This window comes from Rhynchophorus ferrugineus, unplaced genomic scaffold (assembly GCF_030347505.1).
Source record: "Rhynchophorus ferrugineus isolate W39M unplaced genomic scaffold, kcgeb_rfMv2 rfM2, whole genome shotgun sequence".
NCBI lineage: Eukaryota > Metazoa > Arthropoda > Insecta > Coleoptera > Curculionidae > Rhynchophorus > Rhynchophorus ferrugineus.
Window position 1 is genome coordinate 13,050,458 of NW_027472581.1, and position 23,193 is coordinate 13,073,650.

General features: G+C 30.5%; 3 protein-coding genes across 4 annotated transcripts; 2 read left to right on the top strand and 1 right to left on the bottom strand.

Annotated features, from left to right (window-relative positions):
- The first annotated feature begins 870 nt into the window (after nucleotides 1-870).
- On the top strand, nucleotides 871-2,428 carry LOC143191832 (S-adenosylmethionine-dependent nucleotide dehydratase RSAD2). Its single transcript, XM_076397251.1, has 4 exons — nucleotides 871-1,188; nucleotides 1,464-1,681; nucleotides 1,741-2,094; nucleotides 2,147-2,428. The coding sequence occupies exons 1-4, from the start codon at nucleotides 915-917 to the stop codon at nucleotides 2,309-2,311; spliced, it is 1,011 nt and encodes a 336-aa protein (XP_076253366.1). The 5' UTR covers nucleotides 871-914; the 3' UTR covers nucleotides 2,312-2,428.
- Nucleotides 2,429-5,876: 3,448 nt separating this feature from the next.
- Nucleotides 5,877-18,117, bottom strand: Marf (Mitochondrial assembly regulatory factor). 2 transcript variants are annotated; one of them, XM_076397257.1, is made up of 14 exons: nucleotides 17,830-18,117; nucleotides 17,083-17,364; nucleotides 16,805-17,025; nucleotides 16,594-16,745; nucleotides 16,390-16,537; nucleotides 16,226-16,333; nucleotides 14,029-14,223; nucleotides 13,877-13,968; nucleotides 13,696-13,825; nucleotides 13,433-13,635; nucleotides 10,419-10,610; nucleotides 10,074-10,360; nucleotides 9,736-10,019; nucleotides 5,877-6,533 (listed from the first exon to the last, which is right to left on the bottom strand). In XM_076397257.1, the coding sequence occupies exons 2-14, from the start codon at nucleotides 17,279-17,281 to the stop codon at nucleotides 6,456-6,458; spliced, it is 2,289 nt and encodes a 762-aa protein (XP_076253372.1). In that variant the 5' UTR covers nucleotides 17,282-17,364; nucleotides 17,830-18,117; the 3' UTR covers nucleotides 5,877-6,455. The 2 variants fall into 2 exon arrangements, with proteins under 2 accessions (XP_076253372.1, XP_076253373.1); XM_076397258.1 differs by having other exon boundaries at nucleotides 17,725-18,069.
- Nucleotides 18,118-18,378: 261 nt separating this feature from the next.
- On the top strand, nucleotides 18,379-20,720 carry Ipk1 (Inositol phosphate kinase 1). The gene is made up of 6 exons (XM_076397271.1): nucleotides 18,379-18,954; nucleotides 19,009-19,205; nucleotides 19,258-19,316; nucleotides 19,383-19,538; nucleotides 19,592-20,020; nucleotides 20,076-20,720. Exons 1-6 carry the CDS (start codon nucleotides 18,603-18,605, stop codon nucleotides 20,230-20,232), a joined length of 1,350 nt encoding a protein of 449 aa, XP_076253386.1. The 5' UTR covers nucleotides 18,379-18,602; the 3' UTR covers nucleotides 20,233-20,720.
- Nucleotides 20,721-23,193: the final 2,473 nt, after the last annotated feature.

A 23,193-nucleotide genomic window follows, 5' to 3' on the forward strand; every position in this document is an offset into this window, starting at 1 on the left:
CTCCAAATTTAAGTACAACATAAATTACTTTTAACCTGACCTAAATGTGATATCACAGAAATATGACAGAAAGAAAAAAGAAACGTCATGTCAAACGTGCCTGAAAATAAAACTAATGAATAAATATCTTATTCACTTCCCTGTAGCCAAACTTAACGATTAATGTAGCATGAACCACCAGCATCTTATAAATTTCGCATACCGTTTATCTCAACATTGTTGTCAATTTCATTTTAAACATACTACTACAAAAATTACAACAAATTATACATTTCAGGATATATTTATAAAATAAAAATAAGATTATTGCCAAAGAAAAAACTAACAATAAGAGTGAAACAATCGAGTTTTCTTTCTTTTGACATTGAGATTTGTTAATATCAATAATAATATAAATAACGCAAAAACATTTGATTGCGAAAATTAATTTTCCATAAAATAATCAGTCAAAAAAACTACTAAGTTAAACCTCAACAAAATACAACTAAATCTCTTAAAATAAAGAAACAAGGAAACAACTTCTGTTTGTTACTTAAAATTGACACATAACACATTAAGCAAAAAATCTTAATTAGACAGAGTAGACAAGAGTTCCCGTTGATCAAATTGAATTGGGCTTTAAAATGACCACATATACTCATTCTATTTGTATTTTTTTAATATAATAGAAATATATCATTATATGATTTAATAACTAAAAAACATACAATATGCTGTTTTCATAATAATATGCAAGTTGGCAAAAAGTGCTGCGCATTCTGTTGACATTACAAAGACTTGAGTCAAGCGTCTGAAAATGTCCGAGATATAAATATCAGTAAACCCCCGATAACAAAACGAGAACTATATAACACAAATGATCGCAAAAATAATTCATTCACGAAGTGTATAGCAATAATAACTGTACAATCAAAATGTTTTATAATACTGAAAAAATGAGTTTGTTATTAAGTAAACTTAAAATATTTTTGAATTATATTTTTTCAAATTTTTGTATAGTGCTAAGTAAGTTGAACAAGTTAGCGTTTCCGTTCAAGAAGCAAGAAGGAATAGTACCAAGAAGTGTCAACTATCATTTTACACGCGTTTGTAACTACAGTTGTGGGTTTTGCTTCCATACGGCGAAAACGTCATATATGTTAAATTTGAATGATGCTAAAATGGGTTTCGACTTATTAAAAGCAGCCGGTAAGTATTATAGATATCAATAAATAAAGTATTCTGCTTTATCCGCCGTGTTTCTCTTGAAAGAAATATTAATGTTCAATGATTTCATTCGCTAGATGGTGCCACGAAACGTCATATTTGAAAAAGAATTTTTAAATCTAGTTCAAAGAAGAAAATTAATTTTTGTTGATTGGAGAATATGTAGGAGTAATTTATCTACAATTTTACTATATAATATTTAACATTTCTACTTTTCTATTTTCTAAATAATTTATTTAACATGTATTTTCGTACAGGCATGGAGAAGATTAATTTTAGTGGAGGTGAACCATTTTTTCCGGCAAGAGGTAAACATTTGGGGGAAATGGTAAAATATTGCAAGAAAAATCTAAAAATATCCGTATCGATCGTCTCTAACGGATCATTAATAACAGAGCGTTGGTTTGAAGATTACGGACAATATATTGATATTCTGGCTATATCATGCGATTCATTTCATGAGGAAACGAATAAGGTAAACTATTATTTTAAACAAATGACATTTTTCAATTGAGAGTTGTTGAATAATTGCAGTTAATTGGACGAGGCCAAGGAAAACGAAATCATATCGAAAAACTCAAAAAAATCCGATGTTGGTGCTCCAAATATAATGTACTTTTCAAAATTAATACCGTGGTCAATACATACAACAAACACGAGAATATGGTTGATGAAATTAATGAGTTGAACCCCATTAGATGGAAAGTTTTCCAGTGTTTATTATTGGAAGGTGAAAATGTAGGTGAAGGAGCTCTTAGGAATGCTGAGAAGTTTTATATTGATGATAAATCTTTCAATGATTTTATCTATAGACATAAATCTGTTAAGTGTTTGGTTCCTGAATCTAATGTCAAAATGCAGAACAGCTATTTGATATTGGATGAATATGTAAGTGTCATCATCACAATTAATTCAATTTATATATTATTACAATCATTAGATGCGTTTCCTTGACTGTCAAAATGGATCTAAAATTCCTTCAAAGTCGATTCTGGATGTGGGAGTGGAAAATGCACTAAAATTCTCAGGTTTTGATGAACAAATGTTCAAAAAAAGAGGAGGAATATATAAATGGACCAAAGAAGCCAATATGTTAACGTGGTAGATCTATATACGGGTTACATATTAAGTATATTGTTATACATTAAGTCTTTCATTGTTATTGCTTTTTGTAAGATTTTTTTACATTTATTAGTTAAGTAATAAATGTGATGCAATTTTCTGCAGTCTTGAGTATTTTATATTAAAAGTACTACACATTAGTAAATCAAGCACAGGCATTTTTAATTTGATACATACTTTAAAATATAAATAATTACATCAGCATCTAACCATTGACGTAAAAAAGATAAATACTGATATAAACAGAGGTAATAGTAAATAATACAAAGTAATTAAGTTTTATTTATTAACAGATAATTTAGTGATTAACGAATAAATATCTTAAATATTCAAGGATGGATTCTGGTCTAGGATTTTGACAATTTTTTATGTGCTTATTTTCAACATCCGAATGTTTAAAAATGCGTCTTTAAAGGGATTCCTGAAAATTATACTGATTTTTAAGGCTATTTTTGTGAAGTGACATTTACATTTCAAGTGAAGTAAGAAGGCGATAACAATTTCTTCACACTAATGCTTTGCGCATAAGAATTTTCAGCTGCATGGACATATCAATAAAAAAATACTTCTTATTTTTTTAGAATCTAATAAAAAATAACCCCTAGACCTGACTTTTAAATTGTCTAATGTCTAATCATAGAGTAAATATAGAGGTTTAACTTAAATAGGCGAAATCGAGGAAATGTTTTGCGTGGTCCATTCGATGGCGGCTCTGAGACCACTTTTTTTATTGGTTCATTTGAATTGGCCTACGAAGGCCTTTGGTTCATTTCTACAACGCGATTGTTTGTTTGAGTTTGTTTATAATACGATTAGCATTCTTGTGTCTTAAATATAATCATTATTATTCGATTTTAATGTATCTTCATTCTCAAAAGTGTTGTGTATCCAGTGTATGTGTGGAAATAAAAACCGAACGTAGTTTTCCTTAGAAGAAACACCCAGAAGTTAGCAAGATTAAGGATTTGTGTAACTTAGCATTACTTTTACTTGATACGTATACAATTATTTATATAAAGCATTTCTGTTCATGTATATTAATATTTACAGCAATATAACAGAAGATATTATGAAAATAGTACCCACACTGTAAATCCAAAATGTGTCCAAATGAGGGAATGGTAAAATTACATTGAAAGTAAATGAAAACTACATGAAAAGTTTTTGTTACCCTTTAAAAAGTTGTTTGTAAAGTACCATCAATTTAAAACTTAATTATTTTGAATTTTTGGGGTTCATTTACTTAAAACAAATGTATATTGGTCAAGATACTTATAATTAATATTATGACTTAAGGCTCCTTAACCAAGATAACTTTTTAAACAAGGTGAGCTTGATTTTATAAACCATAATTATCATGCTTGTTTTATTATATTGTTAATAGATGTCTAAGCTGTCTTTTTAACTCCTCGATTTTACCATAATAATAGCACAGCAGTAATTTTGAAATATATCATGTTTTAATGTTGTGTTGCTGTGCTTTAAAGTATTACTTTTTGGTATTTCTTTTGGTTTTCTCCATTCCATATATCATACGATTTAACTTTTTTAATTATCCATTCCATAATTTTCGCAATAACATTGTAAAAATAATAATAACTTGCCTCAATACATTTTTGTATTGAACAAGTGAGTAAAATATTAACAGACAGAGACTTTCAGCTATGCTGCTTTGTTTTCAGTATGAGGGAACAGTAAGATAGAAACTTTAATACATCTTATTTGAATCGATAGCACTAAAAATATATCAAAAAGGGACAGCTATAGACAATTTATGTTATTAGATATATAGACAATTTAGAGATATGTTATGTTTTCAATTAGATTGTAGGCAATTTTTATACCCACGTTTAATTATTTTTTATTTATATATATATATATATATATATATATATATATATATATATATATATATATATATATATATATATATATATTATATATATATATATATATATATATATATATATATATATATATATATATATATATTCTTATGTTTTAGCTTTTGATTTTATATAATATTTGTATGTGTAAAAAATTTTATATTAATATGTGGTTTTGAAAAATTATTTTGGTTTCATTTAAAATTTAATTGGTCAGTAGAATGTGACGTCAGAGATTACTCACGTGATACGTATGAAATCGTGGACCGATGAAATGCTCCCCTTATAAAATATTTTCATTACAGGTGCCTGTAATGGTAATTTAAACTAACCAATGAAATTCAGCAAAATGATGTTTTTCAGCGCCTTTCTGCTGAGAACGCGCAAAACAATTCTGATATTATTTGTATTAAGTTAACACTCTATATATTGCTCTATGTGTCTAATCTCGCGAGATCTCAACTCAAAATTGCATTCTCATAAATTCTACCCAACCGATTTGCTTTAAATGTATCTATATGTTGAACTTGAATATTTTTATTTCAAGCGACAGAAAATACACATAAAATTTGTGACTCTAGACCAGAATTCTTGTTTAATACAAACCAACAAAAGCTTTCTATATTAACCTTTGGAATAACATAATGTGCCCATTTCGCAAAACAAAAATCTAGAATGGGAACTAAAAAGGGTATACCCGTAACAATGTTTCGCGCGTCTGAAGTCTAGAGTACAGTTCTCTATGGTCTGAAGACGATCGAACGTAAAAAAATTACAGATTGCTTTCTCTCGATTTGAAATTTTGTGACAGGTTATATTTTTTTCTATTATGTGATAATTGTACGAAAATGTGTTATAACCTTATTTTTGTATGTGAAGGTTCAAATAAAATTAATTGTTTTCAGAAGGAACATTCTTATCCTATATCAAGCTTCTAAACAGGAAGGTTTATTCGTTGCATTTCTTGGCGGCCAAATTAATATGCAATTGATTGCAATTCCTAATTGTAATAGTATCTCTTTCATTAAAATCTACATCGATAATAGAAATGAAATACATATTATGTGTATATCCACAGATCATTTATCGAAAAGCAAAATATGGCTACAAGGTAAACACTTGAATCAGCATAGTTAGCTGCTCAGCCTACACTATAATCTTCAAAAATAATTAGAAGTACAAATCCGCTTTGCGCACCCTCTAGTAGCTCGGACGACCGAAACTTGGTTACAACTTTATACCGTGTAGATCGCATTCTAAGTCTGTCTATTCTGTGTCATAGCAAGTTTAAATAAAACAGCCAATGCACGTCATATATGGCATCGAATATATTACCAACTGTAATTTGTAAAATATCATATTCGTTTTAAACCTGGAGAGGATTCTTCCTAATCATTTTACCCTAGTTAAAAAGAGCTAGAAAGCTAACATGTAACCAAATCAATTTTGCGATTAATGGAATTTAGTTTTTAGAAATTTGATATAACTTTAGTAATGATAATTAGAGATTATAAACCGACAAACGTTCTAAAACCAATATGTAAACGTTATAAACCAAGACTCCAAGTTGGCTGTGACGTACGTACTGTCATCATTTTTGGTGACGTACATTGGCTGTTTTATTAGACGGGCTATATATTCTCCGTTTTAAATGAAAACCAGTTTAGAAACAACAATGTTTATTGTATATACAATTGTAACATCATTATAATTACCATTATTTCCATACTCTAATGAGACCTTAATTCTTCGAATATCCCTCGCTGTTGTTTTGAACACATTAATAAAATTAACTTCGATACAATCAAAAAAGAAAAATTTCTTCAATTATACATATAAATTAAAATACTATATTTTTAAATAAATAACGACTTTGTATTTGTACAATAGCTTGTTAAATCAACCACAATAAAGTATAACAATAAAATAAAATTTACATTTGCTATATCACAAGTGAGTAATCCGCCATCAGAACATCCATTCAAAGTCATCAGGAACATCAAAGCATACAGTTCAATTAGCTTTAAGGCAAGGGTGTTAAAACAACGAATTTAAATGACAATTCTGAACAAATGACTGAATGAGTTCGTGCGGCGAATCATGACAATAATTAACTATTAGAAAGAGATATAAATTGGACCATCAAAAAGAACGTTGGTCTCTAGAAAAGATTAATGGTAACACAACTATCATTACTATCAGTAAAGTTCATCTTTCTAGCCAAGAGGTGTTTTACGTTGCTTAATTATGGTTTTTCAGGTAGGCGTCGACAAAGAGATCCAGTTCATGCGATAAATAATTTGCTTTATTCCGTAACACCTAATAAAAACAACAGAATTATTTTTTTATTCATTTCTATTTCAATTGAATTTATTTTAATCAGAAAATTGTGTTAGTTCACAAGTAAATCAAGAATGGTGAATAGATGCTACTAAATCCTGTGAATATTAAACCACTAATATAGTTTTGAAAGAAACCGAAAGAACAAATGAAAGAAAATTGAAAAACAAAGAATACAAATTACTTTCATAGATCGATGAGTGCACTAGAACCAGGAATTAATTTTTACTAGTGTCATCTACAGGCCATAATGTTAAAATGATTAAGATTGGTTATAATTCAAAAACGGTTTACAACTACTGCCTATAAATCTTTTTTAGCTTAATTCTTTGTTAAAAATGTAACAAATTATATTAATGTGATATACACGTGAATGTGACTATTCACAATTCCTTCCAGTTTAAGTGTATCACCAGTACAACGCAGATTACCTATTATCGTGTGGACCTGGTTGATTATAAAGAATTTTTGTCTCGATCGAAACTGATAAATGGATTAGGCTATACTGTTTTGCTATTATTCTCTTGAGTAATATTGTTTCAAAAAATTTTAACACAACTATTAATAGGTCTGTAAAATTTTATATAATTTAATAGCATACCAGATTTTTAGTATTATATTATAATCACCTCCACTACTTTCTATTGCGCAGATACATGTTTTGGTCTAAAAGCTGCGTAAATTTTACGAGGGTCACTATTTACATTTCGGGAATTGGCAAGTGTTGTCATGTGAGTCCATCTGACGGTTCCATCGTACAGTTTGACATTTTTGACGATATACGTACTCAGAACATTTTGTCACACGGACACTATTTGTTCATTTTATATTTAATTGAAAGTTTCGTCTCGTCAAAAAATGGAACATTTTCGTGCTATGATTTTTTACGATTTTCGACGTCGATTATCACAACAAGAGTGCATTAATCAACTTACTTTGACTTTTGGCGATGAAGCTCCATCAAAAACCACCGTGTATCGGCGGTTTAGTGAATTCAATCGAGGTCGTAGTTCGCTCTCCCAGTTTTGTGAAGGTCGTCCAAAATCGGCTGTTGTGCCAGAAAACATCGATGCTGTGTGGGAAATGATTAAGCAAGATAGTCATGTCACCTATTGTGAGATTGAAGCATCCCTAAACATTAGTTCAAAGAAATGCTTAAGAAATTCAATCGCGGTGCTTCGAAAGACGTTTATAAAATCGTGACAGGTGACGAATCATGGATATATTCGTATGAGCCCGAAAGTAAGCAGCAGTCGACTGTATGGGTGTTCCAAGATGAACCAAATCCAACAAAAGTTGCACGAAGCACTTCAAAGAAAATGGTGACCTGTTTCTTCGGGAAAACTGGTCAAATTGCAACAGTGCCTCTAGAAGATCGTAGAACAGTAAATTCTGATTGGTACAGAACCATTTGTTTGCCAGAAGTCTTCGGTGAAATAAGGAAAACAAACAAGAGACTATTTGAGCACTCAAAACATCGAATTGATGGGTCATCCGCCGTACAGCCCTGATTTGGCACCCAATGACTTTTTTTGTGTTCCCATCCGTGAAGAATAAACTGCGTGGTCAACGATTTTCATCGCCCGAAGAAGCTATCGAAGCGTTCAAAAATCATATTTTGAAGATACCTCATTCGGAATGGAATAAATACTTTGAAAAAGAATAAAAATATATTCGCAGCTTAACTATTTGTTTTTTTTTTCCTATTCCCGAAATATAAATAGTGACCCTCGTATTACAGCTCTTCTAGACAATTGTTTTAATATTTTTCCAGTGATCAAATCCACATGTTTTTTTTTATCCCCATTTATTTTTATGTCTTTGCTAGTTCTTTTGGGTTAATTGGTTTCACAGTTTTGGATTTTAAGATATCACTATTAATTATGGGGTATTTGGTCGAATAAACACGAAATGAATTATATTAATTAATTCCTGGTCTTACACTCAACAGATTACAAATATTATTGTGAGTCAAAACTGAGTATAATCTTAAGATAGTAAAGCTAAGTAGTAAAAGCTTATGAAGGTAGAAAGGGTTATCGAAAGACACTAAATGAGAACTAACCGAATGCGTAAAATACATTTTAATGAGGCCCTGAGTTCTGTCATTCGACAGTCAACATCACCAAGGCGATTATCATGGTACCACATTCATAACTAAGTTTGAAATTCACTCTTGATCATTACATTCTCCGAAACGTAAGAAACCTTTTTTTCCAACGTAAGATCGTAAGAAATAAATCGACAACTGTTGCTATATGTTCGAAAGCAACTGAATCAAACGCGAATACGGCTACAAAAGCAAATAAAAACATTGCAAAAATCACGAAAACCTTGCAAAGATTTCAATTAACGAAATACTATTGTAATAATACTTATTAGCCTCAAAAGGTGTTCTTTTACATCGTGTTTGGAAAAATAGTTAAGCAGCAATAGGTATTTCATTATATTTCTAAATAGGAAAGTATCTATTTTCCTTTATAAAAAACACTGCGAGATGTAATGGAATTTTAAACTGAAATAACAACAGTATGGAAGTCAATTTCAAGAGTTTAATATATTTAACAAAATACACAACAGGTAAAAGTTCTATATATGTACTAACCTTGACATGAAAGTTTACGAAATAAACAAATTTAAAAAATATGTAAATCAGTCAAAAAGGTTTTAATGATAAAAATATTCTCATGAACTAAAGTAAAAGAAGGCAATAGTAATCAGAATTATCGCTTATTTGTGCATACAGAAAATCAAAAAGACTAAAAAAAATTAACCGGAAGAACAAAAATGTTATTATTATTAAAAAAGAAGAGACAGTGGCAACATGATATGAATATTGGGAATTTTAAATGTGGATCTTAGAATGGTGTATGTTGATGTATAAAAACAGAACAAAGAGAGCTCAGTTCATTCAAAAAAAAATAATTCAAAAGATTCTTATTTCTTGTAAAACGGAAGTATGGCCATATATTGAAAAATTAGACAACAGCATTATAGCTTATTTGCTTAGTTGGCAATGACGCTGATGTATCTATAATTTCACCCTCGAAAATTCTATTTCAGACAAGGTAACAGGTAACAGTTAACGGAATCGATCTTTGAATGAACTAATGTTGTTAAATAAAAGGTAGGTACGAAAATAAAAACGATAATCGATAAGAATGAATTTCAGAAAACTCACCTTGGCACGTCCACTGGCGTTATCTAGCGTAGCTACCTCCTTCTCCAGCAACTTTAGTTGATCATCCATATCGTGGGTGGCCTTATCGACTAGACTACATAATCTAGCAAACGTACCGCTCAACTCTTGTTGAACTTGGTGACTGCAATTCGATGACGTCAAGTCAACGATCATGCGCAGTTTTCGAGTAGCGTGTTCCACGTATTGGCGTTTGAAAGCGCGCTCTTTGGCTTTGTTTGTCCATGTAAGCCGTTCATACAAGTACAGGCTACCGTAAATAGCACCTAATTACAACAGTTAATACAGTTCTAAACACCATTTATAAAAATAAATAATACCTGTGATGGCAATAATTCTCCAGCCAACAGTTTTAAACATAAAACCAGCTACTACTAAGCAACCCATTGTGCCTTGGGAACCTGCACCCATCAAAGCTATTCTAGACAGTAAAGACCAATCATCAAAGCTAGTACTATTATAGAGTAAGCGACTATCCACGACATCAACAGGGGTTGAGGGTATAATACCACTTTGTAAAGGACTATCCCTTTTATTCTTAATGGCCAAGATACTTCCCTTATTCCCGGCAAAACGCTGAATAAGAGCAGTGATTCCATATGAAAATCTAAAAAAGAAACAAGGAAATTAGTTATAGCTCAGAAACAAAGCAATACCGTATATACCGGAATTCCAAATCTTCATGGAAATCTGCGCATAAGTTGTCACAGTTCAGTCTGTACAATATTTCAAAAGGTTGCCTTCCTGGCATAATTATGTTGCCGGCACTTTTATAGTTTTGCGGTATAAGAGAGTCCATCCTGTTTGTCATTTCAGATTGACTTTGCTCCATGTTCATAGCTAAAGCTGTGGATAATCTACGAATAGCATGAAAATGTATCATTTATTGATCGGTCAACATTAATGTTTATCTAGTGCTGTTTTATTTAAATTAAAACAAAAAAACAACGCTTCAGGGAAAATGTGAGTTGCTAATATTTCAGAGAGCACTCTGATTTTTAGGACCTGATATGATTTAATACAAGTTACGCCATCTTTAGTAAACTTCGCAAAATGTATTTGTTCATCAAATATTAGGTGCTTATATCACAGACTTAAGTCGAATTGTGGTTGAAAACGTGGCGTATCAAAGCAAATGAGACAAAATCTACCCATGTGTCATTCCACACTTTGTAGAAGAACATGTCCCTCGATAAAATTTAATAACCATGAACTTCCGCAAGCAGGTAACGTTAAATATCTGGGAATGCATTTCGATCGACGTTTGACATGGAAAAACATATAGTGACAAAACGCAAACAGCTTGGGCTTAAACTAAACCAAATGTATTGGCTGATAGGGCGTAAATCTAAATTATCATTAGATAACAAGGTTTTGCTGTATAAATCAATACTCAGGCCCATTTGGACCTATGGTATTGAACTGTGGAGTACTACTAGCAAATTTAACATTGATATCCTCCAGAGGTTCCTGAATAAAGTGTTGCGAGCCATCGTCAATGCCCCATATTACGTGTCCAACAAACTGATTCAGTGCGATATCCCCATAGAACCCATAATGGGTGTGATTCGAAATGTTAGTGCGAAGTACTCTGAAAGACTATTATATCCCAATGCACTCGCCAAACAGTTAAATGTGCGCGATGACAGTGAGATGCGTAGACTCAAACGCAAACTACCATACCAACTGATTAATAGACACATAGAGTGAGATTTAATAATCTCTACAAAAAGCTAAAATAGTTTTTAAAATAAGTTAGGATAGTATCTAGAATAAGATTTAGATTTACATGTCAGGATAGTTATATTATATAACTGAAATCATATAACAATACTTATTGCCCACGGGCAGATTGTTGACGTTCAATGAGATTAATAAAAAAATATATATCACAGACTTACACTTAACACATACACAGAAAAAATCGAAATTAAGAGGCGCTATAACAGGTCAATTGAAAAGTCCCTGGTCTATCATAGTAATACACATTTTTTTGTCAAAACTAGTTTTTTTGTATTAAACATAATTCCCCTCAAGGGTGATACATTGATTATAGCAACCCTCCAACTTTTCGATACCATTTTTGTAGTACGATTTGTCCTTTGCTTCAAAAAAGGCCTCAGTGTCGGCGATCACCTTTTCATTCGACAAAAATTTCTTCCCAGCGAGCATTCTTTTGAGATCTGAGAACAGGAAATAGTCGCTGGGGGCCAGATCTGGAGAATACGGTGAATGAGGAAGCAATTCGAAACCCAATTCATGGATTTTTGCCATCGTTTTCACTGACTTTTAAACGGTCCAATAACGCTGTGTAATAGTAGCTGTTGATGGTCCTTCCTTTTTCAAGGTAGTCAATAAAAATTATTCCATGAGCATCAAAATACAAACGCCATAACCTTGGTATTTAATAGCCGCTGTTGATGGTCCTTCTTTTTTCAAGGTAGTCAATAAAAATTATTCCATGCGTATCTCAAAATACAGACGCCGACTGTTGCGTTTTCCCACGCTTTGGAGCGGGCTCATCGTGTGCAATCCACTCGGATGACTGCCGATGGGACTTCGGAATGAAATGATGGATCCATGTTTCATCCATTGTCACATATCGGCGCAAAAACTCGGGTTTATTACGCTTGATCATCTTCAAATACTGCTCCGAAGAATCAAGTCGTCGTTGTTTTTGGTTAAAAGTGAGCTCACACGGCACCCACTTTGCACAGAGCTTTCTCGTATCCAAATATTCGTGAATGATATTATGTACACGTTCAGTTGATATCTTTAGTGTCTTGCTATTTCATTCAATTTATGGTCATTCAAAATCATTTTGTGGATTTTTTTAATGTTTTCGTCAGTAACCACCTCTGCGTCCACTGCGTTCACCGTCTTCAGTGCTCATTTCACCCCGTCTAAATTTAGCATACCAATCCTTGATGGTTGATTTTCCTGGGGTAGTGTCCGGAAACTCGGCATCAAGCCAAGTTTTTGCTTCAACTGTACATTATTATTCTGAACACTTTTTTTAATTTTTAATTTTCACAGCACATAATTCACAAACTAATGATCCGACAGCTGTCAAATTTATACACGCATCTTTTGAGGGTTAGAGCTAACTAAAAAACATATGGATTTAATTCTAGTAGCGCCATCTATGTGTCAGGCCGCGGACTTTTCAATTGACCTGTTATGTGGTAAGTACGGTACGTTTTCATCCGAAAGGACTGAAAACTTCCTATAAAGGTATTATATAGTGAGTGGGTAAAACGCTATTCTGAAATAAAAAATGGTTGAATCATAATCCTACCAAAGGATTGTTATTCATACGTTCGTTTGTGGCTGTTTTTTTCAAAACAGGGATTTGGTACCTTGGACACACTCAAAGATAATGTAAACCCTGCTAGAATGGTCAAAATATATCAAGACACACAAAAAGACCAGAAACATCAGTCATTTGACTACTTCGTAGATACAAAAAAACTACATTTACTTTTGAGATTGGCTATAGTAATTGGATGCAAATAACAGAAAGGTAATGTTTAAGTAGTGATAAAGTGGAAACTTTGAGAAACGAAAATCAGAACTCTTAAACAATTATTCCAATAAATTCATTATGCAATTAAATTAGAAGAAATAAATGCTTTCTCTCAGAAGAAATAAATGCTTTCTCTCAGAAGGGTGTAAATACCTTGCTCGCAAATTTGATCCTAGTCCTGTTTCAACATGTAAGTGAAGCTCTTTTTTATAAACATTCAAAACTAAAGGCTCTGGGTGGAAAGGTAGATTAAACTCATCCACCAGTGTGCTAAGACGCCTGATTTCTTCAGTTAAGGCTTTGGATACCCTTTGTTCGACATCTTCGACCATATTTCGTATTTTTTTCTTCATTTCCTGTCAAATAACTTTAAAGATAGCAAAGCGATTGTTAAGAAATAACGCAGGAAGGCATACCTGTGTAATAATGACTAGTTGTTGTTCAGTATAATTGATTTTATCCGTTAAATCCTTGCGCTGTTTCAACTTATCTTCCCGTAACAGCAAGGCTTCATTGTAAATAGTTTCCAAAATGTCTCGTAGTTCGCTGTAATTCCGAATATCAATAAACTATCTCCAATTAAAACTTTAACCTTACTTTGCGATATATTTGCCGCGCTGTGAGTGTTGCTCGAATTTAGTTTTAACTGCAGATTTGGAAATGCATTCTTCAAATTTTCTTTCGAAGTCCTTAAAAGAAAAAAAATCCAATCATAAGATACATTTTACGCGGGGCGTCAAATAATCTACCTGGAACTCAAAATATCTAGTTTGAAAGCCTTCTGTTAGTGGAGTAGATGCCGACTGTCCTTGTTCAGCCATTCTGGCTTGAAGGACTTCTTTGGCTGATATAAAGAATATCCTTTCTTCTGCTTCCTTGCCTGAACAAACTCCTAGTTCTTTAACTAGAAAGTCTACGGCTCTCTCCTGGTGCTGTCTGCGAACCTTTGAAATTCATTACTTTTAATAACAATATTACTAAAAGTAACTAAAAACTATATAATTCCTAATGACCTTTCACTTATAATCAAAATAACTAATATAAGACTAAATTAAGGTTTCACTCAGTTGTTTCATTTATTGATTTATAAAATGAGGGAAAACCCTTTACAATTTTCGAAAAATAGATTTTTTATATTTCGAAAATATAACGTGTTGAGATTGTAAATTGACAAGATAACGTCTAACTATTAAAAATGAATATTTATTGCATGGTTGAGAGCGTTTGGACCAACACATCTTCAGTAACCAACTTTTTTTGAGAAAAAAAACGTATTAAATTCTTTAAAAAATATATATGGAAGATTTTTCAAAAGTATCCATTGAACTTCTGTGTGTTTTTTATATATACTAACAATTTTTTGTTCTTTGAAAACTTCACATTCATAATTCATTCATGTCAAGAACATAGCTATTTTTCAGCAATATGTTTCTCTAAAATTCTTTACCATTATTAGAATTGTTTCGCCTATATTTGAGTGTTATTAACCCTAACTGAAATTCATTGACCTTGATCTTTAAATTGTTTTGTAATATAGCTTTTATAATTACCATTTCAAAATGCTTAAATTCAATTTAAAGATATCCTAAGAAATGTTGAAAAGCGATTTTCTTCACTGAAACCAAATAATTTTCTCAAATAACTTAAATTCTCGTCAATAAAAAGTGAAAATCAAAAAATTAATAATAACTCTTGATGATTTGGAGAATGTTTTTTTAATTCTTTGTACTCTAGATGTTATTATTAATTATTAATTATATTATTTATTATTAATTTTAAATTTATAAATAGTTCAATAATTAATATTTCATTTTTCAAGTGACCTCAGAGATTGGTAAATAAGGTTTTTCCCCGTATTCTACTTTTAGGCAAAAGAATAAAGTATGGTTGCCAACGTTAAGCTATAAGACCTATAAGTGAAGCAAGGAAAAGGGGAGTTGACCTATAAAGTTGTAAAAAAACTCATAACAAATTATTAGGGCTTGTTATTCCCATACGTTTGCAACAAAAAGCAAATTATGGACAATATTTCATAGGAACAGAGAGGTGATCCAGAAAATTATTACTTCCGACAAAGGTAAGACGGAATAAGAATTATTTGTTTAAAACATACTAGAGTGTAAAACATTCTAGGTCATGAATATTGCTAGGATATTTATTGAAGATATCAACTCCATGCTCGGAAGTATGGATATAATAATATTTAAGAATATGGATGTAATTGTTGACATCTAGACTCTAAAACTTTTGCCGCAAATACCGATGAAGCGGCATCAACCGAAGCAGACTTTCTTAGATAAAAGTAACTTGACGAACTCTAAAATAACTTACTGATAAAAAAGAATTCATTTTCGGAAATGCTGAGGGCTTATTACATACAGCTAGAATCGCAGATTGTATTATAAATCGTATTAAAAAAAAATTCATGCTGTAAATTAAAAAATTATTGATTGTGATTGATTTTGATTTTCAATTATTAGAGAATGAAGTTACCTAAAGTTTTAAACAGTCAATTATTTCTTATTTATATTTCTTTTTTTTTAGTCATGTTTATTTCTTATTTTATTCCTAATTTTATACTTTTTTATAATTGTATAAATTTATGTGTGTCAGAAATTGTATTTTTTGCTTGGATTTCCTATTAATTGGAAATAAGGCATGCAAGAGTTTTCCCCCTGAATACACTTGTCAATTCCTTTTTGTTTATAATTTTATAGATAAATTAAAAGAAAATAAACATTGTATATTTAGTAACTCACCTCTTCCTGTTCATTGCAATGCTTACATAGAAAATGAAAAATTAATATGTATTTTAATGTTTGTGCTTAAAGCAAAAAAGCAGATACTAGTGTTTTGTTATTGTTTAAAAAGATAAGGCAATGCAATTCAAACAAAAAATGAGGTGAAGAAAGAAGTACAAATTATATTTATGTTAATTCTACTTACTTGATCTAAAAATTCAGGCTCAGTAGCAGAAGCATCCCATCTGTTGTTTAATATAAATATATTTGGTTTTGAGAGTTTTTTCGATACCTTATGGAAAAAGTTTTTTTCCTAGAACAATGGACAAATATAAAACCAGTAGCAATAACAATTCAATGATATCTTACTGTGACCATTAGAGTAGATTCTGCATTAGCTACTAAAACAAAGACATCTGCATCTAAGCAATGTTTATCTATCCATTCATCAAGATTTGGTGTTACATCAACTCCTGGAGAGTCCACAAACACTACATCATCTCGAAGTAAAAGGCACCTAAAAAAGTATATGCCACATAGAATAAAACTTATTTGTTAATATAGAGACCATACCTGTTTTTAGGCCAAAATACCCTTACCATTTGAGATTCCAAAAGTTTCTCTTTACACAAAGCATGAGCAAGTTGCCCAACTGACTCAACTGCACAGTGCTCATTAGATCCTTCTATTGTAAGATAAGGATCCTCTGATGTTGAACCCTCCACCTTTTCAACATTTTAAATTTATACTTAATTTTTAACAACAAAACAAAATGTAAATATACCTGTAAGAAACAATTGGTAGTATGGCCTATTCCACTAGGTAATATTTTGTCTCTTAACATAGCATTAATCACTGAACTTTTTCCATTGGAAGTTCTGCCGAAAAAGGCCACTTTCATATGATCTCTAGCCAAAACTTCTCTGATACTGTGTATTTTGTCAACAAATTCTTCAATTTGCTTAACTTTCTCATGTGAAACAATATGATCTTCCTTTTCAATTTCTATAATAACAAAGAATAAGTCCAAGAAATTAATATAACAATTTGCTTATCCGTTACCATGCATATATTCAACGGTATCATTGACATAATCTTCAATTTCACCGAATATATCATTGATCTTCTTTTTAGCTTTTACAAATATCTGTAATGGAGAGTTATCAATACCATTCGATCTTAAAACTGAGGATACATTGGGCCTATTATGAGGCCCATCACCAGACATCATAGATATAGTGCGATTTATATAAGCAGCCATTTCAATTCATGCAAGTATGGTGTTCTATTTCAATAAGTGGGTATAGCTGACAAACATCTAGGGCATGCACCATAAACAGCAAACTGAAAAAAAAAACATTATAAAGGAGCTGAAATAGAAAACTACATAACAAATGCAAAAAAAAATAATAAAATGAAAACATAATTTAACACTACATATATCGATTATTAAATTGTTTATATAACAAATAGTTTTTACTTAATTGAATTTAATATATAGTACATATATAACTTGTAAAATTATATATAGAACATCACTTATAAATTGTCACATTGAAATATAATTCAGCAAGTATATTGTTACAATTTATCTAGAATAAACAGCTAACATGGAATACTTGATATTTTATTGGTGCAACTACAATATATAAATTTTGCAAAAATGGAGTAAAAGCTAAAGCAGATTAAATAATTGATCATAACCTGACTTGGCATGTCCTTTAATCTCTTCAATTAACCTCAACAACAGGAATACATAAATACAATTTTTATAATGGAATTAACCTATAATATATAAACAGAACTTACGTAAGTTCCTTTTAAATGAAATATATACTTTTTCTTTAGTTTGACTAAATCTTTCCTAAAAATAAAATTTACGAATCACTGACGTTTGTCACCAAACTAATACTTTTTGCGTTGTTTCATTTGTTTTCTTGACCGTTAGTTTTACTTTGTTTTCAGATTCATATTAAAACTGATTAATTATTTAAAATTTTCTTTTTAATAATACTTATTACTTTCATCTAATTGTACCATATATCTCATAAAAACAAAATTCTAGTAATTATGATGAATTATTAGGGATTTAAATATTATCTCCAAGGTTATTGGTAACAAAATAAAATATTCTAATCAGTAGTTTAATTCTTGAAAACATTTCTAAATAAAATATATTAATTTAATTCTACCATATACTATAGTTCTAGTTATTAAATGTATAAAATATTTTTAATTCAATGAAACTTCTGAATCTTCTAAAATTAATTTGTTTTTCATTTATAAATAGTAGATTTTCTCTAATAGTAGAAAACTGTCTAATTTATTACAAATATATGTCATATGTCAAATGTTAAGATTGACTTGTCATTTGTTATTTTGACTTTTCTTAACCCTTCCGAGGGGCAAAGAATATTTATCATTAAATATTAAAATGTTCTATATGTAAATATGACAGTCTTTTATAATAATTTAAAGTTCTACTATTTCTTCAATTATACCAGTTAATGTACATCAAAAAAAATAACTAATAAGGATTTGTAGCAATTTTGTAACTTGTAACTTAGTTAAATATATAAATAATGATCAAGAATGATCAACCTATACAGATATTTGATATGCCAGATGAGTGGACTTACAGGGGTGAGGGGAACTGCAATATTGTAATATCAGTACCAAAACAGAAAAAAATATTAAGAATTAGAAAAGTAGAAAAACCAAAGTCCATATTAAGATGGCTGTTAGTATTAATAAGTAATTTTATTCATTGGTATTATGGCAAAGGTTTTAAAGATGAGACAAGGGATTTAGATTTTTATTTAAATATAATGCGACCACTTGTTGGGTATAAATATACTTCAGATGCTAAGCAGGTTCTATTATCCAGAAAACATATACACATATTTAAAGAAGAACTAAGTCATATTAGACCAGGTATTTTGTAGCTTAAATTGCATATACATATGTCTGTTCTAAAAATATTTTCAGAGTTTCGTCAGAATAAAACCTTACAATATGGAAGAGCTGCACTTTTTGATGATTTTGCTTTTTTACCTAGTAAATTTGATTGCTATGAATCTTCTGATAATACATATTCTATTGAAATTAAACCAAAGCAAGGTTGGAGGCCTATTAAAGAACAATTTTTACCACAATGTTTTTTCTGTATGAATCAATTTTTAAAGGTGTATATAATACTTTTTATAGGATAAAGCTAAAACTAAAGTTGTATTTTAGATGGAAAGGGGACAAATTAAATCACTTACAAAATATTGCCCTGAAGAATTATTTTGTGGGTAAGTAAGTAAAGGTATCAATTTATAGTAATCAAGTAGTTATCAATAATTTATTTCATATTTTAGAAATCCAACGCGAATGAAAAGTACTTTAAAGCATTTATTTGAAGTTCCCCAAAACAATTTCAAAATTTTTAAAAATGGCTTGGTATCCTATGATGAGAAACACAAAAATAAACATATACTAAATGAGATATTTGAATCAAATGATGCTGAAGAAGTGTATGAGGTATTTTATAATACTTAAATAGATTTTAATTTGATAATATTTTTAGATTAATTGATGAACTATGCAATTTTTTACAAAGTTGTCTTACTACAGATTTTAATAAGAATGGAATGGTAGTGGAATCAGATACATATCATTTTAGCAAAAATGAAAACCATATTTGTCCCTATTTAGAGGTTCATAACTTGCCAATTGGCTCAGCGTTAGACAAAATTTTATCAATTCAGATGTTGGATAAAGAAGGAAGTCACAGTACATATAAAAAACTATCAAAGCATGATGATTGGAATAATTGGAGTTTTGTTAATAAAATTGTTGATGTGATGAAAAATAGTAAAGGCTGTGTTAAATGCAAACTCATTGAAGCTTCACAGATATATGGAGATGAACTCATGTTCATTCCATATTTAATATCGGCAATTGCTAAAGACTGTTCATTAATGGTTACATTTAGGAAACTTGTAGGAGATTTTAGGTAATATTTAATTTGCATATCACATATACTTTTACGTATCATACTTTACTTTCAGTGAATCTTCTGGTCATAATCATATATTTAGAACAAATTATGGTTATTACTTAGTCAACATAGGAATATTTGACTTGTATCCAAAACCCCTATATACAATACAAAAACACTATAAAAGAAATAAAGATATATTTAAAGCTTTTAAAAAAGAAAAGTAAATAAATTCAATTTTTAGCATCGTTTTGTAGTTAATGTGATAGATTCAATTACAGTAGCAAAATTGATTTTAAAATGCTACATGCTGCGCGAAATAAGTAAAAATTAAGAGCAAATGTAACAATAGTCTTCCTCTAGTAGTCAGTATTGTTAATCTGTTATCCAGAATATATCTTCTAACTGTAAGAATGATATAAATGTACCGATTGTGCCTATAATTACAGGTTTTGACTTTTAAATTGGACCTTTGATAAATTATCTTGGTACATTTAGATCAGCAACTAACAATAGCTCCCAATTGATTTTAAACTAGAAGAATATAATTAGCACTATTTTACAATGAACATTTAGTTTCGTACTGATAGAGAGACCTATATTTGCCTATATCATTAAAATTGTTTTAAAAGTACTTGTGCTAGTCAAATATTATATTATACACATTTATTCATAAATACTATATTGAGTTATAACAATATACAATTGTAGCTATCTATGTGTTTACATTAATGATATTAATAGCCCAATACCTTTTTATTTTGATATGTTGTAAAATGATTATAAATATTGTTTAAACAAGAAATTGACAATACAGTGATTATTTCCAAGATATACATTTTAGCAAAGGACATTTTTGTATGAGTGAATCCGTATATGAAATCAGTGAATAAATATATTATTTAACAACTTGCGGGTTCTGGTTGTTTTACTATATACAGAGTATCTATTTTATTATATAGTTATCCAATCATTGATTTATATTCGCAGTTGCAGCAAAACTTTATTCAATTTTTCCAGCTGACGCCGAAAGCGATCTGCAGTAACAACTTCATTGTCTTAACAGCTCGTACTGTACTACGCTTTGCAGGTCTCACCATATGCGATACTTCATGGCAACGAATATTTTATTTTGGTATTCGTGTGAATGGCTCTGCCGGACTAACCCATGATTTGTTACACTTGGGTTTGACATAGTAGATCCACTTATTATCGCCAATTTGCCATAAAACTTCATTTTTGCCTTTTTTAATTAATCAACTGCTATGCTGTGTAAAAGTTGTTTGAGATAATTTTTCATTAAATAAGTCTTGCAATTTATTGCCTTTAAGGTTTTTTGTCATTGAGGTCAAAATCACGACTTTTAAATTGATGAAACTAAAGCCGTAATTTGAAAAGAGTTTTTGATGGGCTTCGGCTGCAAATAAGAAATATTTAAACTGCAATTTTGGGTGTTCCATGATTAGTATCTGTGCACACCGAATAACTAAAATGCGAAATGGAAAAGTGCTATTTTATTTAGAAAAATGTCAAAACAATAAAATTTAGCAATTAGGTCAAGTTGTTTAACATTTATTTACATTAATACTTCGCATTTTTATCAATAGATATCGCTGCGTAACGTAATAAGTATAATAGATATTTTGAATATACTAACATTTAAAAATCAGGTAGGAGTATAACATATAATTGCCTTATATATATATATATATATATATATATATATATATATATATATATATATATATATATATATAATATATGTATATATATATATATATATATATATATATATATATAATATATGTATATATATATATATATATATATATATATATATATATATATATATAATATATGTATATATATATATATATATATATATATATATATATATATATATATATATATAGAGAGAGAGAGAGAGTTACTTTGTCAAAGAACAATCAAATAATGTTTGTTAAGTTTCATCATTTGTCATGGGTAATGCGGACATATTCATTGACGCATGGATATCCTTTGATGATCTCTGAATAACTGTATTACTAAATAACTTACATACTAAATTAACTCACATACTAAATTCGCTTACCAAATTTTACCAATTAAACTAATATTAAAATTAGTATATTTAAATCAGACATGTTTTTCTTTGATGTCAAGGACCGAATCCGACAATCTACGTGCGTTAGAACTTTCTTAATTTCATTGATTCTTTGTGATAGTAACATTTCAAATTATGTGTTCTTTTTTTGTTGATTTTTTGTGATAGTGACACTTTACTGCTAAGTGCGCGAGAACTTTTCTCACATTGATTAATTACAATTTACGATGCTGGGGAGAAGACGACCTGATTTAGGTCGTCGCAGTCAATCAAATGTGCGAAGAGCTACCTCACGTGCTAAGCGCACTGATGACCAGAGAGAGACATATCAAGAAAATAGTCGTATTGCTATGTCACAATTGCATTTTTTAGAGAGTGAGAATGAAGTAGAAGCTTAGAATGCAACGAATTCGTGCACATCAAACACAACAGCGAACACGAGATAATAAAGATGAGCGATTTCGCAGACACAGTGATCCTGGAACGAGCTGCATTCCACTATGATGCGGCAATCGATTATTGTGCCGACAAATTGGTAACAATTGGGGAAATGACAATAATTTTTAAATATTGCAAGGCGTTAAAATAAAGTGGTGAATCTACTGGATTATGTTGTGCTGGAGGCAAAGTAAAATTGCCACATTTGATCCCACCACCAGATCCTTTACGCTCTTTAGTTTCTGGGATTGGAAGTGATTCTAGGCACTTCTTGCCCAATATTCAGAAATAGAACAGCTGTTTCCAGATGACATGATTTGGCGCTACATATATTAAACAGGACAATTTCATGCCCACTTTCCTACAGTTGACCCAAAATTGCATGCAGTTGTTACCAGACACATGATACAGGGACCTTGCGGAGTTTTCAACTACAATTCACCCTGTATGGTTGACGGCAAGTGATCCAAGCGATACCCAAGAGACCTGATTGCTGAAACCATAACGGGAAATTATCGATACGCATTGTATCGTCGGCGATCAGTTGCGGACAATGGGCGATCGGTAGTTGTGAAGGTAAGAGGAAAAATGTTGATGTAGACAATCGTTGGATCGTGCCATACTCGCCAATATTATCCAAAGCTTT

Excerpts from the sequence above, each read along its gene's own strand:
- Ipk1 (XM_076397271.1), top strand. The coding sequence starts at position 18,603 with ATGATCAAGAATGATCAACCTATACAGATATTTGATATGCCAGATGAG. Across the intron at positions 18,955-19,008 it reads ACTAAGTCATATTAGACCAG|AGTTTCGTCAGAATAAAACC; the intron begins GTATTTTGTAGC and ends AAATATTTTCAG. Across the intron at positions 19,317-19,382 it reads CCTGAAGAATTATTTTGTGG|AAATCCAACGCGAATGAAAA; the intron begins GTAAGTAAGTAA and ends TTCATATTTTAG.
- LOC143191832 (XM_076397251.1), top strand. The coding sequence starts at position 915 with ATGTTTTATAATACTGAAAAAATGAGTTTGTTATTAAGTAAACTTAAA. Across the intron at positions 1,189-1,463 it reads CGACTTATTAAAAGCAGCCG|GCATGGAGAAGATTAATTTT; the intron begins GTAAGTATTATA and ends ATTTTCGTACAG. Across the intron at positions 1,682-1,740 it reads TTCATGAGGAAACGAATAAG|TTAATTGGACGAGGCCAAGG; the intron begins GTAAACTATTAT and ends GAATAATTGCAG.
- Marf (XM_076397257.1), bottom strand. The coding sequence starts at position 17,281 with ATGGCTGCTTATATAAATCGCACTATATCTATGATGTCTGGTGATGGG. Across the intron at positions 17,026-17,082 it reads TACCGTTGAATATATGCATG|AAATTGAAAAGGAAGATCAT; the intron begins GTAACGGATAAG and ends TTGTTATTATAG. Across the intron at positions 10,361-10,418 it reads CATGAAGATTTGGAATTCCG|ATTTTCATATGGAATCACTG; the intron begins GTATATACGGTA and ends TTTCTTTTTTAG.